The sequence below is a fragment of the Bidens hawaiensis genome, unplaced genomic scaffold (assembly GCF_021521415.1).
Source record: "Bidens hawaiensis isolate Kalapana, Puna unplaced genomic scaffold, B.hawaiensis_p1.1 tig00022444_1, whole genome shotgun sequence".
Taxonomy (NCBI): Eukaryota; Viridiplantae; Streptophyta; class Magnoliopsida; order Asterales; family Asteraceae; genus Bidens; species Bidens hawaiensis.
Window position 1 is genome coordinate 178,460 of NW_027493496.1, and position 15,776 is coordinate 194,235.

The 15,776-nt window shown below is 34.3% G+C and overlaps 1 protein-coding gene across 2 annotated transcripts; it reads left to right on the plus strand.

The window, feature by feature from the left end:
• The first annotated feature begins 11,477 nt into the window (after positions 1-11,477).
• LOC143565574 (zinc finger protein CONSTANS-LIKE 9-like) lies at positions 11,478-15,647 on the plus strand. 2 transcript variants are annotated; one of them, XM_077052512.1, is made up of 5 exons: positions 11,478-11,577; positions 12,197-12,786; positions 12,967-13,140; positions 14,546-14,856; positions 15,341-15,647. In XM_077052512.1, the coding sequence occupies exons 2-5, from the start codon at positions 12,274-12,276 to the stop codon at positions 15,468-15,470; spliced, it is 1,128 nt and encodes a 375-aa protein (XP_076908627.1). In that variant the 5' UTR covers positions 11,478-11,577; positions 12,197-12,273; the 3' UTR covers positions 15,471-15,647. The 2 variants fall into 2 exon arrangements, with proteins under 2 accessions (XP_076908627.1, XP_076908626.1); XM_077052511.1 differs by having other exon boundaries at positions 11,480-11,577; positions 12,197-12,807; positions 12,937-13,140; positions 15,341-15,638.
• Positions 15,648-15,776: the final 129 nt, after the last annotated feature.

Below are 15,776 nucleotides of genomic sequence, written 5' to 3' on the forward strand. Positions count from 1 at the left end.
CGACGAAGCGGGTACTAAAATGTTGATGATCTTATACTTTCTGATCTTAAAGAAAGTACGGTTGATTGTCACGAAAATGTAAGCAAAAAGATTTATTTATTTAAATTTGTTTGTCTTAACATTAAGAGTTAAGTGTCATTTTAGTACTGTTGATGATCACCAGAAGTGGACCCGTGGTTTGTTCAATTACGGAGGTAATACGGAGACAATATGATTCTATTTAAATTCTTTTTGTAAGTCGCATACATCTGTATGAGTCGTATAGACCATGCGTAATTGATAAATGTACGGAGGTAATAGGGAGACAACTTTTTGCAGCTATACAACTCGTATAGACCTATACAAGTCGTATAGGCCTTGATGTCTCATATAATTCTTCGTGAACCTATTTACCTCGTATAGGCTCTATACGTTTCGTATAGTTCTTCATGGATGAACTATATGCCTTCTTTTTCAAAATTTTTACTTTATTAATTCATTTGTTAATATGGGTCCTAAGAGAATTTTTTTCTAACAAAATGGGTTACATAGATGCTTTTTATGGAACATTATTGACTACATGGATGAGAAAATTAGCTAAATTCACTCATTTTTTTGATAGACGAATAATTGATAGAATTCCAAACGGAATTAGTCTTGTACAACTTGCATCCCTATACACCCTGTATAAGCAATAATATCTCATTCTTGTTCATTTTTTTCAAAAATTTCACCTTCACTAATATACATGACTTGTGTAAGTTTTTGTCAACATCATTTTACACCATCATCAATTAACTTGTTTTTTACCATTCTCTCCATTATCAAACGACTATATTTTTTACAATTTTTAATTAATTAAATAAAAATTAAATTGTGTTTATATTAGTGGTATGTATGCATATACGACTTGTATAGACATATACTCTCGTATAAAGCTATACAAGACATCACAAACAAAAATTAAAACCAGTCAACGTAAACTGACACAATTCAAATTCTATACTGCGACAAGTCACTACTTTTACTTTATTATTATTATAACAAAACCAATATTAGTTTGACAGGTGTCAACCAATCACATCATCATCACCATCTCATAAACAAAGATTCTCCCTGAAATCAAATCCATCATACTCGATCCAACAAAACAATGTCGTCCGACAACAAGCGACAGCGAGTTAGTTCTGTTAACAATGTTAACGTTAACCTTAACGACCACCCTCAAACTCCATTATTAAACCCTAATAATCCTCCATCATCTGCTTCTGCATCTGTTAACTCCAACAATGGTAAAACTAAATATTAATATTAATATTCCTGCTTACTTTTACATATTTAACCCGAAACCCGATCCATTCTAACCCGTAACACGTTTAGCTAAACGGGTTGTGTTCTTCAACCAAGGTGGTTGGTTATGTGGTTAACCCACTTATTTTTAAAAAAGTTAATATATTATTATTTTATTTTTTTTTGTTAATGTTAAAACTTAAACTAATCGAGTATTTTATGTCAAAGTTTAAAGAATAAAATAAAGATCTAAGAGCATTCCCATCCCCTTCATTAGGGTGCAAATGAGCCAAGCTACTCGAGATTGGTCTGTGAAAAGGCTCGATCGAGCCGAGCCCGAGCTCGAGCCTAAAGGTAAGCTTGTTTAATAAACGAGCCCAAGTCCGAGCTTCACTTATCGAGCTCGAGCCGGCTCGCTAATTTTTTACTATATATAATTAAAATTAATATACATACTTTTATAAAAAAAATTAACTAAAAATAACTATATAATATATATTATTATGCATTATATAATATAAATAATATATATATTAAAATTAATTAATATATAGTAAACGAGCCGAGCTCTATGTAAGTTAAACGAGTCGAGCTCGGGCTCGGCTTGGCTCGTTTGCACCCAGTGGCGAAGCTTGGGCTAAGACAACGGGGGGCGGACTCAAAATATATACAAAATTTCACAAACAAAGGGGGGGCGAACTTAAATTTTCGGCCGAAAACGGCTAAATTTACACTACGTATAGAAAAATTTGGGCTAAAACGGCTAAATTTTACACTACGTATATAAAATTTCGGTCGAAAACGGCTAAATTTACGTATAAAAAATTTCGGGCGAAAACAACTAAATTTTACACTACGTATACAAAGTTTCAGCCGAAAACGGCTAAATTTTACACTACGTATATAGAATTTCGGTCGAAAACGGCTAAACTTACACTACGTATAAAAAATTTCAGACGAAAACTAGTAAATTTACACTGCCACGTAAAAAAACAGGGGGGGGGGGGGGGTCGGGGCCACCCCTGGCCCTAAGAGTCCTTCGCTATTGTTTGCACCCCTACCCTCCACCATCTTTAAATCCAAAATTACACTAAAAATCACATTTTCTCTCTCATTTTCAACTAAATAATATTTTTTATACCTTTATCATTACCCTGTTTCTCTTGTTGACTCACAACCACTTTCGGCATATATTAAAAAGATATGGGGGGTGAACAGTAGTTTTTCAAATATACAGAGAAATCACATCATTTTTTCGCTTATCTACTCACAACACACTAAACAACTCCCTAAATTATAAAAACACCACTCACACAAATTAGTAGTTAGGATGTGAATGCTCTAAGCATTGGGTTTTTAGGGGTGACAAAACAGTTCGGTTATGGTTAAGTGAATCTGATTGATACGGATCATATTTGAGTGTTCTCTATATTTTATGGAGTAGTTGTGAGTTGAGAAGAGAGAAAACATTATTGTTAACGAGCAAATTTGGAGCAACGCTGTTCACGCTTTATAATTTTTTAATACTTTTTGAAAGTGGTTGTGAGTGAATGAATGAGAAAAGGTAATAATAAAAGTATAAAAAAATGTTATTTAATTAATAATGATAGAGAAAAGATAATAGCTTTTAGTGTAAGTATAGAGATAGAGGATATACTAGGATTCTAATGAACCGAACCGAACCGAACCTTGTATGTTTTGTGATTTTCAACTTTTATACCTTCATTTTCTGCTTCAAAATGAGGTTGGAATTTGTAACATTAAAGTATTAGTATGCCAACATAAAAGAAATAAAATATCTGGGTTAAGCAGGTCGTGTTCATGTCAACCCACTAAACTCATTTTCCATTCGGGCTCGTGTTGGGTTTGACCAGCAACCCGTGTAAATACTAATGCTTTGTTTACTCACAGAACAGGGCCTTCTCCGGTTTATTCAGACGCCTATCTGGTCAGATGTGAAACTTTGCAGCATCTTCTGGTTCCGAGAACAAAGAAAAAACCACACAGTCTTCGTCTAAGAACGAACCTCCAAAAACCGATCACCTAAAACGAAAAGCTGCTCCCCAAGTTGAGGAACCGGCTACAAGGCCCGTTACAGGTATTAATACTGCAAGCACAGAACCGGCTACAAGGCCCGTTACAGGTATTAATACTGCAAGCACAGAACCGGCTACTAGGCCCGTTACAGGTATTAATACTGCAAGCACAGAACCGGCTACAAGGCCCGTTATACATACTGCAAGCACGGAAGTTGATGGTTCAGCAGTCACTGATTTACCGGTTAAAACAGATGGTCCATCAGAGAAGGCTGCAGACGACTCGACTGCTAAAAAAGATAAGAAAATACCTGAAGCTTCAAGTGATTCACCGAACCCTGACCCGTTTCAATGGTCGAGTCAAGATGAGTGGATGAACGACCCAAAGGCGTGCGAGGCCTTCATCCAAGGTCTGCTTGATCGTCACCCTGAGGAAACAAAGCGTGCAGAGGCAATGACCGACTTAGAGTTACATGAACATTGCTTCACATCTTCCACAAAATTTGTTTTGTCTTAGTTTGAAGATCAACCACGCGTTGGTTGTTTCTGAAAACACGGTTAAGCAACAGAAAAAAGACATCGAATCGTTCAAGGATAAACTAGCCTCTGCAGATGCTCATAACCGGGATTTAGAGACAGAAATCGCTTTATTAAAGACAACATTAATCTCATACGAGAAACAACATTCAAACGTTAACCAACGTGCACAAGAACTTCAAGAGCTGAACATTAGTTTAAAAGCCAGGGACGAACGTTTATCTGCTAAAAACGCCATTTGGACATCCGAGAGGGCGGTCCTGACGTCAACCAACGAGTCGCTTAGAAAGCAGATACTTCAGCTCGAGGGTGACCGAAGGTGGTTGATAGGCGAAGGGTTCAAACACGTGTTAAACAAGCTTCGGGCGAGTGATGAGCTACTGCAGCCGGTTGGTGAGGTTAACACTCGAGCGTCAGAGGTGGGATTTCAACAGGGTTTGAAGGCCGGTTACCATTTTTCTAAAGCAGGCGTGCCGATGGAGAGTATTTCTTGTTATGATCCTAATGCGAAAAACGAGCTTGTTCGGGCTACACGCGAGTTTGAAGAGGCGAGTTTTCCTTATTTGGAAAAACTGGCTGCTTGTGCTGATGCTCCTCTAGAGTTGTTAAAGTCGGTTGAGCCGGTCACTTCTAAAGGTTTAACTACTTCAGCTTCGGTTTCAAACAAACAGGTTTAATATGTCGCTCTAACTCGTAATATTTTGTGATTTTGCTATAAGTAGGAAACTTTTGTAGCTTTAACTGCTTAATATGCAGTCAACATGTGTTTTGTTAGTAGCCAAGCTTGAACTACTTCAGCTACGGTTTCGAACTGACAGGTTTGATTTGTCGGTTTAACTCGTAGTATTTTGTGTATCTGCTGTAACTATTTTCACTATGTAGTGGCAAATGACACTATAACTATATAAGTAGCTTTTGTGCCAAAATGTATTTTTGGTTATGTATGATATTAATTATTAAGTAGTCTTTGGACCTTGCTATAATGTTGCAACTTATATGATGGTGTTTGGTGGACTAAATCTCCTTGAGCTGAGCCTTGCTACATCAACTCGGGCTCGATCTTATGTGAATACGAGCCGAGCTTAGTCGACTCATGGTCTTTTTTTTTTTGTTATGTTTTTATATAAAAAAACTTTAAGTTACCAATAATCTAAAATAGTTTAGGTCTCAAAATATACAATACACACTAGCAATATATGAAAAAACAAGGATACAAATGTATCCAAGCGAGCCAATGAGCAAGCTACCTTAAGCACAACTCGACTTGAAAGTTTATGCGAGCCAAGTAGCTTGAGCTGAATTACCGAGTGGGTTATAACCGATCTAATTATGAGTGAGTTACGAGGCACGGGTTAGTAGGACAGTCCTAGTTGCGAATTTAGATGATGATTTTCTCAATATTGTAATTATCTAGTTTTTATAATCATACCAAATGCATTAATTACGCCCTGCTTGCGGTGCACGCATATAATGTATATATGTGTGAACCCTCGGGTGGGCAAAAGCGAAATTGCACTAATTTTGACGTTATTTTACCAATATCGTGAAAATAACGTTAAAAGCGGCGGAAGGTTAATCAGGCATCATGTGGTGGCGTTGATAGCCGAAAGACAATGGTACATGCACCAATCGGTCGGTGTCCCGATGGTTGAGTGTTATGTGTCTTATGTCCAAGGCTTGATGCAAAACTACTATCGAGCCGAGGGTCTCACCGGAAGCAGCCTCTCTATCCCTATGGGGTAGAGGTAAGGCTGTCTACATCTTACCCTCCTCAGACCCTACTATAGCTTTGCTATTGGTGGATATACTGAGTACGATGATGATGATGATGATGACCAAATGCATTAATTATTTAAATTTAAAAATTATTAAAATAATTTAAAAAAAGTGAAAAAGTAATTTTCTTTGAATCATAATTTCAAGAAAAGTGGGTGTTGAATATTGTACCGAGTCTATTAGGATAGTACCGGTACTCGTTATAAAATGTTCATCTCTATATAATATAAGCACTGAACCGTTACTGAATCTACAGGTACGGTATGAATAATGGTACTGGTATTCGATACCAAATGCTCGTCCCTATACAATCTTCAAGAAATGCTAGACAATGACATTATTCTTTAGAGTTATAAGGCTAGGCCCAAAACCTTGAGTTGGGCTGCAACTCTAGTAAGTTCAGTTATGAACCCAAATACTAACCAACAACATAATCAACGAACCGACCCGCTTCAACCCGACCCGGATTTAAAACATTAAATCTTGTTATGTTAACTTTTGGAACAAAAAAAACCGGATTTTGTTACCTTTGATTTAGTCAATTCAGTGTGTTGAATGTGTTACTAGTGGCCTGGTGGGTTTGTTAACTTATCTGCTAGTAACAAATGAGAGTTTTTGGCCAATTGAATAAGTGTTTAGTTAGCTAATGATATTTGGTAATCATCTTTGCTTTCTACACTCTTACTAATTGTTTATTCAACTTGATAGTAATCTTAGTTTGCATTGTCATGTAAAGATATGAGGATTAGATTCTCATGATCCGGGATCTATCGCATAACTTTTAAATATCGTTTCACTTATTCGTATCTGTTTCGTTTTTGTATTTGTATTTGTAGAGTTGTATATTGAAGAAAAAATAAGTCAACTTATGATATGTTTGAAGTTATGAGACCATAAGATATAAAGTATGAGTGGTTTACCTAACTATAATGTTATTGATTTTATTTGATTTTGTGTTAATTTAAATAACATGTGAATCGTGTAGTGTATCACTCCGTTGATACGCTGAGTTCAAAATACCAAGAAATACAGACTAGGATGACCAAGTTCTGCGGTATTTAGTATTTACAACAATATGTACAACGACTGTGAAAGTGGAGGAAATGATTTTAACATCCAAAAATGAGGCACTAAAAAATACCATGATGATCATGGGCAAGCTTTCAAACTAATATCCGTATAGAACATTTTTCGACATAGATGAAATGTGTGATGGTTCACGAAATGCTTCAACAAACAGGTGGTTCAAAAAGGACCATGTCGAAGACACTTGACAACATGACTAGCATTTCATATGCACGTCGTTTCGTGGGTCACAATGAGGATACAACGAAGCACCAAACAAACTATGACATCCGATTGGGAATGACATGGCAAAGAATCTTCATCAATATACGAGAAATTGGATTAAGTGTTGGCAAAGTTGGGAAATTTTTGCACCACGTACGTGGACAGTGAAAGTAAAGAACTCTAATTATAAGAAAATGTGAATGGCCGAGAGAATTAAAAGTTATTAGCATTGAACACTAATCACCTTTGACAGGTTACCCTATAAAGTAGTTGAAAACGAAAAGTAAAACTTAATAGCTTTCAAATGGCTCGAGTTGTAATTTCTTTATCTTTTAGTAGCTTTTTTCTTATAAAATTAAGTATCGATTTTATTAATGTCATTTGATTATTTATGTATAATTCCAAAACGTGTGAATGTCTAATTTGATTCACACTTTCCAATTTTAACTTTGAGAATTTGGTAATAGTTGTCAAATATGGATACACCGGCACACCGGCTTTTGACTTAATGATTATTTCAACTTATAAAATAATATTATTAATTCTTCTATCAAAGAATGTGTTTCATCTTTCAATTATGAGTTCATAAAAATAATATTTTATTTCTTTTACCTTGTTCTACGTCACATGGAAATTAAGAAACTATGTTTGTTTTGAGCTCTCAAGCCGAAAGTGAATAAATTGACGCGTTTGAAGTAGTTTTTCGTAATAGTTTTTATCTTAATACGATAATACGCTATGAAGTCGCTAAAACTTAAATTAAATAAAAAGAAAAAAAAAGTTAAAAAAATGGATTGATGATTTTGAAGGTGGGCCCCACCTAAATTTTCGTAATCTTCGGTGTTAAAAGAAAAGGGAAACAAGGATGGTGGCTCCCATTTGACGCCCTACTTGTTTGGAGCGCCGTGATATCTGGAGTGTTAGCATACGTAGATGGCTAGATGGTGTTGCTAGTTAGCTCATAATGGACGGTCTAAGTGTGTTTTGGGTGAGCGACCATAAATGACGTAAAAGTGATTATAAGAGTTGGAAAGACCCTTCGCATGCTACATGTAAAACTGTAAGTTTAAAATTTGATAGCTCTGTTTTTTGTTTTTCTCACTTCTCCTTTCGTTTTTTCTTTTTTACCTTTTTTTTGATCCATTTGTGATTTTACGAATAAGAATCATAACACACTTTCAACTTTCAAGGGTTTATCACCACATTAAATAGGGACATAATATTTCAACTACGTATCTTAATTAAAACTTTAAAATAGCAAGACTTACATGCTAGACATTTTATATTTAATTAAAATCCAATTAATTGTATTCAAATATACATTTTGTAATCCACTAAACTAACATATTTATATTATAATCTTTTAAGTAACTATAACTACTAAATACAAATTAATACACGTCACATATAGTCATGATAACGTGGCTACTATAATTCGAAATAAATTAAGGTAATTCTTATTTGTTTAAAATTTTGATTGATGCATATACTTTAATAAAACGATTTAAAAAAAATGAACAATGATACCAATGCATGAAACAAGCTTTTAGAGTTTTACTTTTATACTATACTTACAGAGATAGAGCGTAATATTGTTAACATGTTCATTAGTTAGTTCAGTTTTCAGTTTGATGGCAGTTTAAAACCAAACCGAAAAATTAAAATTTAACATTGGATTAGTTGGGTTGGGCTTTAATATGACTGGGCAAAATTATAACTAAATTGAGTTAAATGACAAAACTTAAATAATCATTATTGTTATTCATTCTAAACCGCAAAACTCAATGGAAATCATGTTTCCATTTTAAACAGTTGCAGTTTTGGTTCGGTTTTCGGTCTAATTGGTTTGAAACTGAACAATGTAGAGTAGTAAATATCAATGGCATTAGGGGTAAACCTTGGAGCAAGAGTAAGGATGCTGTCATACGATGTGAAGGGCACATGGTCAGGGTCGGAATCATGAAAACAACATTTTGCTTAAATATATGATGAAGATATGCACATTAATTCCAAGTTGGCTTGACATATTCAAATCGTACGCATGCGAAAGCCTTATGAGTTTACGAGTTTACCCTTTAGATATTTAAATATTTAAACAATTAGTTCTATTATTACATTTATCAATTTGATAAACTCTCATTGTTCCAAAGCTTTAATTAATAACTTGGAGGAAAAGTAAAACAAACTTAATTATTTAATAACTTGGAAGACAAGTAAAAGAAATAAATGTGAATATAAAAATCAAAATGTTTGATGAAAATATTTATTAATAAATAATAATATTTGAGTACATAATATATTTTTAATATTTGTTGTAAACCTTAGAACCTACTCGTTGGATTTTTCTCTAGAGCAATGCCGAATTATGACGAAAAACTTATAATGACAACAAACCAACTTCAATTTTCTACAAAAATGGAAATAAAATAAATGTGTCAATCATATAAATAATTTTTAAAACAAGTGGGCCCCACTTAACTATAATTGAATAATCTTAAAGGAAAGAACTTTACAAGATGGTGGGTCCAAAAGGCACCAAAAAGAAAAGATTTTTATTCATTTTATCAATATATATAAAAGTGAAATATACAAAGGATAAGATTCTTAAATCTTAATTGTATATTTTAGCAGATAGATTTTCAGCACTCATACAAAAATATTAAATTCATTAGTGGTCCTTCCACATAAACAATGTTACATTTTAGTCCATAAGTTAAAGAAGGTGTTTTCTATATTAGTGATTTCTATCAAACCATGATTTTTGATTTCGCATTTTTGAAAGTCACTTCAACCTATAATAACCTATAACAATGATAGGTTTAATCATTTAGTCACATCTAATAATGATAGGTTTAATTCACATCATTTTCAACTTTAAACAAACATATGATTTCACATATTTCATTATCTTGAACACGTGTAAAACATTTTTGACGTATATCATTAAGAGATTTACATATTAGCAGACGTGTAGAAAAAATTAATTATGTGAAAATTTAAGCATGTAACCAAGTAGGGTGTACAATAGTATAAAATCAAACAAAAAGCTTGTCTTATTAGAACAATGAAAAGAGTTGCTATTCTTTCTTTCTTTTTTTCGTCTTGATTGGGTTGGTCTTCCGAGTTAACTCAATTCCTAGTTCTAGTAATACATGGTGGATGCAGGACTTACGACCGCTAGAATAATTATGCCAAATGAGCCTAAAGGAGTTTCAATCAACCAAGCCACCGGGTTTGAGAAAAAGGTGGAATTCTATATCCTATGCGTCTACAACCAAAAGTGGATTCAATAACCCAAGCACATAATATCATATCAATATATTGATGTTAGCTTAATTAAGTTTATTCAAATGGACCAAAATTTCTATGACAATTATGTAAATTTCATCTTTTACTAAAAAACAATATTGTTTCATATCATATCAATATATTGATGTTAGCTTAATTAAGTTTATTCAAATGGACCAAAATTTCTATGACAATTATGTAAATTTCATCTTTTACTAAAAAACAATATTGTTTCATTAAAAATTAAAAAAAATACAAACCGACAAATATAAATCATAAAGAACAAAGAATTACTTTAATCACACTATAGATGGAGAATCATAATATGCATAACCATTCCCGATACAATCCAATCTACCTTTGATTTCATTTACCAGTTACACCAATTTCACAAACCATTATAACCAAGGTTTTATGACCAAAACCTTTAAAAGGTGGTGCAATGAGAATCATCAAATTCTCCATAGCGGATATCATATGCATGTTCGAATTTTGCTTCCATCGTTTTTTTTTTCAAATCTTCGATAACCTCAAAAATATCACCTACTCAGCAAGAGTTGCGACTCACCTAATCTCACTGATTCACATGGTTTTGATGAGGTCTCGTAACTTTTATGATATCAATGTTTTTCAGTTAAATAGATTATAAGGGCACCCGTAGTGAGCGGCAAATTTGGACGAAATCCGACGATGATGGGCGAGAACACCCCCGGGCAATATGGGGGGGGGGCATCTATTTATCGCTTGCTTCCCTTTTGATTTTATTATTATTATAATTGATTGTGTGTGGTGTATATATATATATATGTGTGTGTGTGTGTATTGGGCTACAACATTATTACACCCCAAAAACAAAAACTCACTCTTTGCTGACTCAACGTCACATGACGCAATACGCCCCATTTTATAGCTCATCCACTACACATAGCATAACTTACAGACTAAAAACATAGTACTCCCATATGAGAAAGGACTAAATTTGCAATTGACCCAAAGATTTAAAGCATGTTTGAGATTACTTCTTAAAAGTGCTTATGGCTTTTTAAAGAGGTAAAATATCCAAAATGCTCCTCTAAAAACACATAAAAGCTAATTTTTCAAATATCATGAAAACGACATGGGCCCACCATTCCAACCCACCCATAGTTCTCCTCTCTTCTTCTTCTCTCTCTCTATACACTTTTTGCCAATTTATTTTTAGCAAATTTTGTGTTGTCAGATATCCAATCTAACACACACCAACAGTTAACAACAAATCCAGAACCAACCAACACAGGAAGCCCAGAAAGTTTGAAACTTTATCAGTTTTTTGCAAAATCTTGCAACTAAATAGTCTAAATCACATGCACTTCATTTGGGTATTCAAGAAACTAGTAAAGTAGTAAGCTTTCTGGGTTTTGATCCTTCTTTATTATTAAAAATGGGTTTCTTTTTGTTTTTCTTGATCTGTAAGTTATGGGTTTGATTCATTGATTTAAGTTTAGTCTTTGTTTTGCATAAAGTTTGAATCTTTGTTGAAATTTTAGCTGTTCTTGTAGATTTTCTTGATTGTTGTGTGTTGATCTTTGTGTTTCAAGTTTGACTTTTTGTTTGACTTTTTGCACTTATGAAGCTTTTGCTGCCATTGATTTCAAGTTTTTTTTAGCATAATTCACTCATTCAGTATGATTTATATATATGTTATGTATGTGTGTGTATATGTATATATATATACACAATATATACATGTATTTGTTAGGGTTTTAACAAGCTAAAGAAACCTTTTATAACTTTGCTCTAACATTCTACACATGAAGATACCAATCATGTTAAAAGAATAAAAGATACTCTCTTTAATCATTACTGGCAAATATACTATATTCGATCGTCCGATGTGTCCATCGAATCCTGCAATCTTTTTTGTACCTTAGAACATATTCTGAATCAATAAAGTGTATCCCTTTTCGGGTCAAAAAGGACCGAAATTCCATTTTCTTGATTAAGTTTCTCACTTATTGCAGGTTTCGTGTAGGAAATCGAACATTGAGCGAAAAGGGGTATAAAAAATCTCGTTTTGGGGCGATATTTAGTATAAAGAATGGGTTACCATTGTGATCATTGTGGGGATGCAAGATCAATGGTGTATTGTAGATCGGATGCAGCGTATTTATGTTTATCGTGTGATCGCGTTGTTCATTCTGCAAACGCGTTATCTAAAAGACATTCAAGAGCACTCGTGTGTGATAGGTGCAATTCACAGCCTGCATTGGTTAGATGTATAGAAGAAAAAGTCTCACTTTGTCAAAATTGTGATTGGGTCGGTCATAACGGGTCGACAAAGCATACTAAACAGACGTTAAATTGCTATTCGGGTTGTCCTTCAGCTGAAGAACTTTCTTCCATTTGGTTGTTTATGTCGGGTTCAGATTCGGGCTTTGTTAACGGGTCTGCTTGTGAACAAGAAATGGGCTCAATGAGCATTGCTGATAACAATAATAATAACAATAACAATCAAGATTTACTTGCAAGTGGAAATAATTCAAACATTTGGACGGGTCCCACGAGTGTTCATGTCGATACTAGGCCACAAATAGTTCAACAAGTTGGGCCCGTATGTTCTTCTGCATCGAAGGTAAGTAACACTAATCGGTTTATGTTAATTTAGTTAACAAATCCAAGATTGTTTTATTCTGGTTATTAAAACTCACCCCCCTATGATTATTTACATAGCTTTATGTAAACTTGTGTTGTTTGTATGTAGGTATCACATTCGGGGACAAAAGACCCTGAGCCCGTTGTTGGTGATGACGGGTTCTATGCTGACTTTAGTATGGATGAAGTCGACTTGAGCATCGAGAATTATGAAGAGCTCTTTGGTGTAGGGCATAATGATCCCAAACATCTTTTTGCGAAAGACGGGATTGATAGTTTGTTTGGTGGTGCTGAATCTTCGTATGTCGGAAAGGTATTATGTCACTTACCATTTTTCATAAATATATCGTCGATATGAATAAATTTATCAATAAGTAATAAGTTTATTTACATGTCACAGTATAGTTAATCTGTCAATGTGTTGCATGTTTTGGCTAAACTATTGTATTCAAATTAAAAGTAGTGTGCTTAATTGTCACGGGTCACCCTGTCGGGTTCATGTTGGGCCATCTTTGAGCTCGGTAGACAGACATGGTCGTTGGGTATGCGCATATAGAGGTGAATAAAGCCCAAATAAGACCCTTTGGGCTCAGTGGTTCCAAATGTATGTTTTATCCGAATTTTTCGTTTGAAGTATTGAAATATATATTGTCAATTTGTATGTTTTATCACATTATAGTCACAAAAATGTCTTATTAAATCAAGATATTACAATTTAATTTTGTAAATATTTTGTATATAAAAAGTTAAAAACCATATCATAGTTCTTTTATAAGGCATAAAAAATATACAAATTTCCATTTACATGTAAAAATAATACAACTAACAACAAATACTAGGTTACATATATTATATGAAAAAAAGAAAGAAAAAAAAACAATGTACCAGGCCCAAGAGATGAGGCCTCTAGAGGTAGACATTGGGCCTGTAACTGGGCTTTGGACCAGGCCTAACTGTAAGTAGAGTCTTAGGACTGAAGTGCAACCAATAGGCTCAATGGGCCTAGGGCTGGGCCTGAGACCAAAATTGTAATGGTCTATAACATTATAAAATTACTTATTAGAACAAAATAATGACATCACTATCAAGCTCCCAAGACTTCCAATCCATATACATATTTGCATATACGGGAGAAGTTCATTACAAAATACTAAATTATTGTGATAACAAAAAAACAAACTTAAATCGTTTATTTGTTTCTATCAATGGTGCACATTTCTTATAACTTGTACTTCTTACATACAAATGTCTATGTTATGTATATGAAGAACCGAATGGGTAGGTTAGGTGTAGAAAATATAAAGATTTACACCCGTATGGGTTCAGTATAGAAACAACTTTTGTTTACATATTTTTTTAGAATGCTAAAAGTTTAATAAACACTGCATTACACCATTTCCTTGTATTTTTAAAATTTTTTAAATTGAAAAAAATGAATGGTTTTATATTGTTCTTTTTGTTCTCGCAAAAAGAATGTCTTCTCCGTATAACCCTCCACTATATATACACGTATATTACATAAGACCCAATAACCTTAACAAGAGCTCGGACACGAGCCCTAATAAGCTCAAGCTCGACTAGTTATGCATATCAAGTTTGTTTTTTTTATGATCAAGTTCAAGCTTGACTCGTTTGTATTCATTCCTATTTGTTGCCCTCATTTTCTTTTGCAGTTCAAAAAATTTATAATTTTGTGTATTTACTTTTTTTGTGATTAGGAATCTTCAACAGGACATGCAAATCAAGCACAACCCGCATGCAGTAATGCAGCATCAGCCGACTCATTAATGAGCTGCAAAACCGAACCTAACCATGGTTATGCAAGGCAGCACTCGAATATCTCGTTCTCAAGTCTCACAGGGGAAAGCACTGCTAACGATTATCAAGACTGTGGGGCTTCCTCAATGTTCCTCTCAGGTGAGCCTCCATGGTACAACTCGGGCCCAGGCCTGGCCCATGATCTAGCCAGCCCTTCTGGTAGCAGAAGTGATGCGGTCCAACGTTACAAGGAAAAAAAGAAAATGAGAAAGTAAGTATTTTTACTGCTCTAACCGGATGTGCAACTTTTCACTAAGAGTGCTAAATGGGCCGTGTTTGCGGGTTGGTGGCTCCAACCCGACACGAACCCGAACATGCCCCGAACCCAAAAATGTGTCAAGATTTATGAACTCGAACACGACACGAGTATTCGCCGGTTGAACCCGAAAGTCATATGTCAATCTGTTAATAAAGTTTTAAAAATTGGCATGAAATACCCAACCAATAAAATTTATAACATAAAACACATTTAAAAACACTAAATATAAAATAAGTGGGTTAAATGGGTCAGCCCGCAAACCCGACCCATTTAGCTAAACGTGATTGCGGGTTCGACCCGAACCCGCTTATACTAAACTCAAACCCGCGACGTGTTCAGTTCGTCAAGTGTTTTTGTTTCGTGTCAAACATTGACACCCTTGCTTTTCACCCCAATACTTACTAACGGGTCGAGTCGTTTTCTTTATGATGTATAGATTTGACAAGAGAGTAAGATATGCTACACGAAAGGAACGTGCAGATGTAAGAAAGCGTGTGAAAGGGCGGTTTGTGAAGGCGGGTGACGCTTATGATTACGACCCGTTGAGTCAAACCCGAAGCTTTTAGGTTTAAAATGTGTAACACCAAAAATCTAGAAATTTTAGTACTTTGGATTATAAATTTGGAGAGAAGTTATATTGTTGAATAAGACAAATTAATTGTTGCCAAAAATTTTGTAGGGGTTGGGAAATGGATGAATAAATTGTAAGCAATGACAAATAATTTATAAACAATTAAAATAAAAATGAAACCAGTTATATTTATGTTCCAACAAGGTAAAAAGTAATGTTGAATTATAAGTTATATGTTTATATGAACTTAGCTGGCTTTCAATATTGCGATTAACACGTAAATTATAACGCTTAAGTCTAA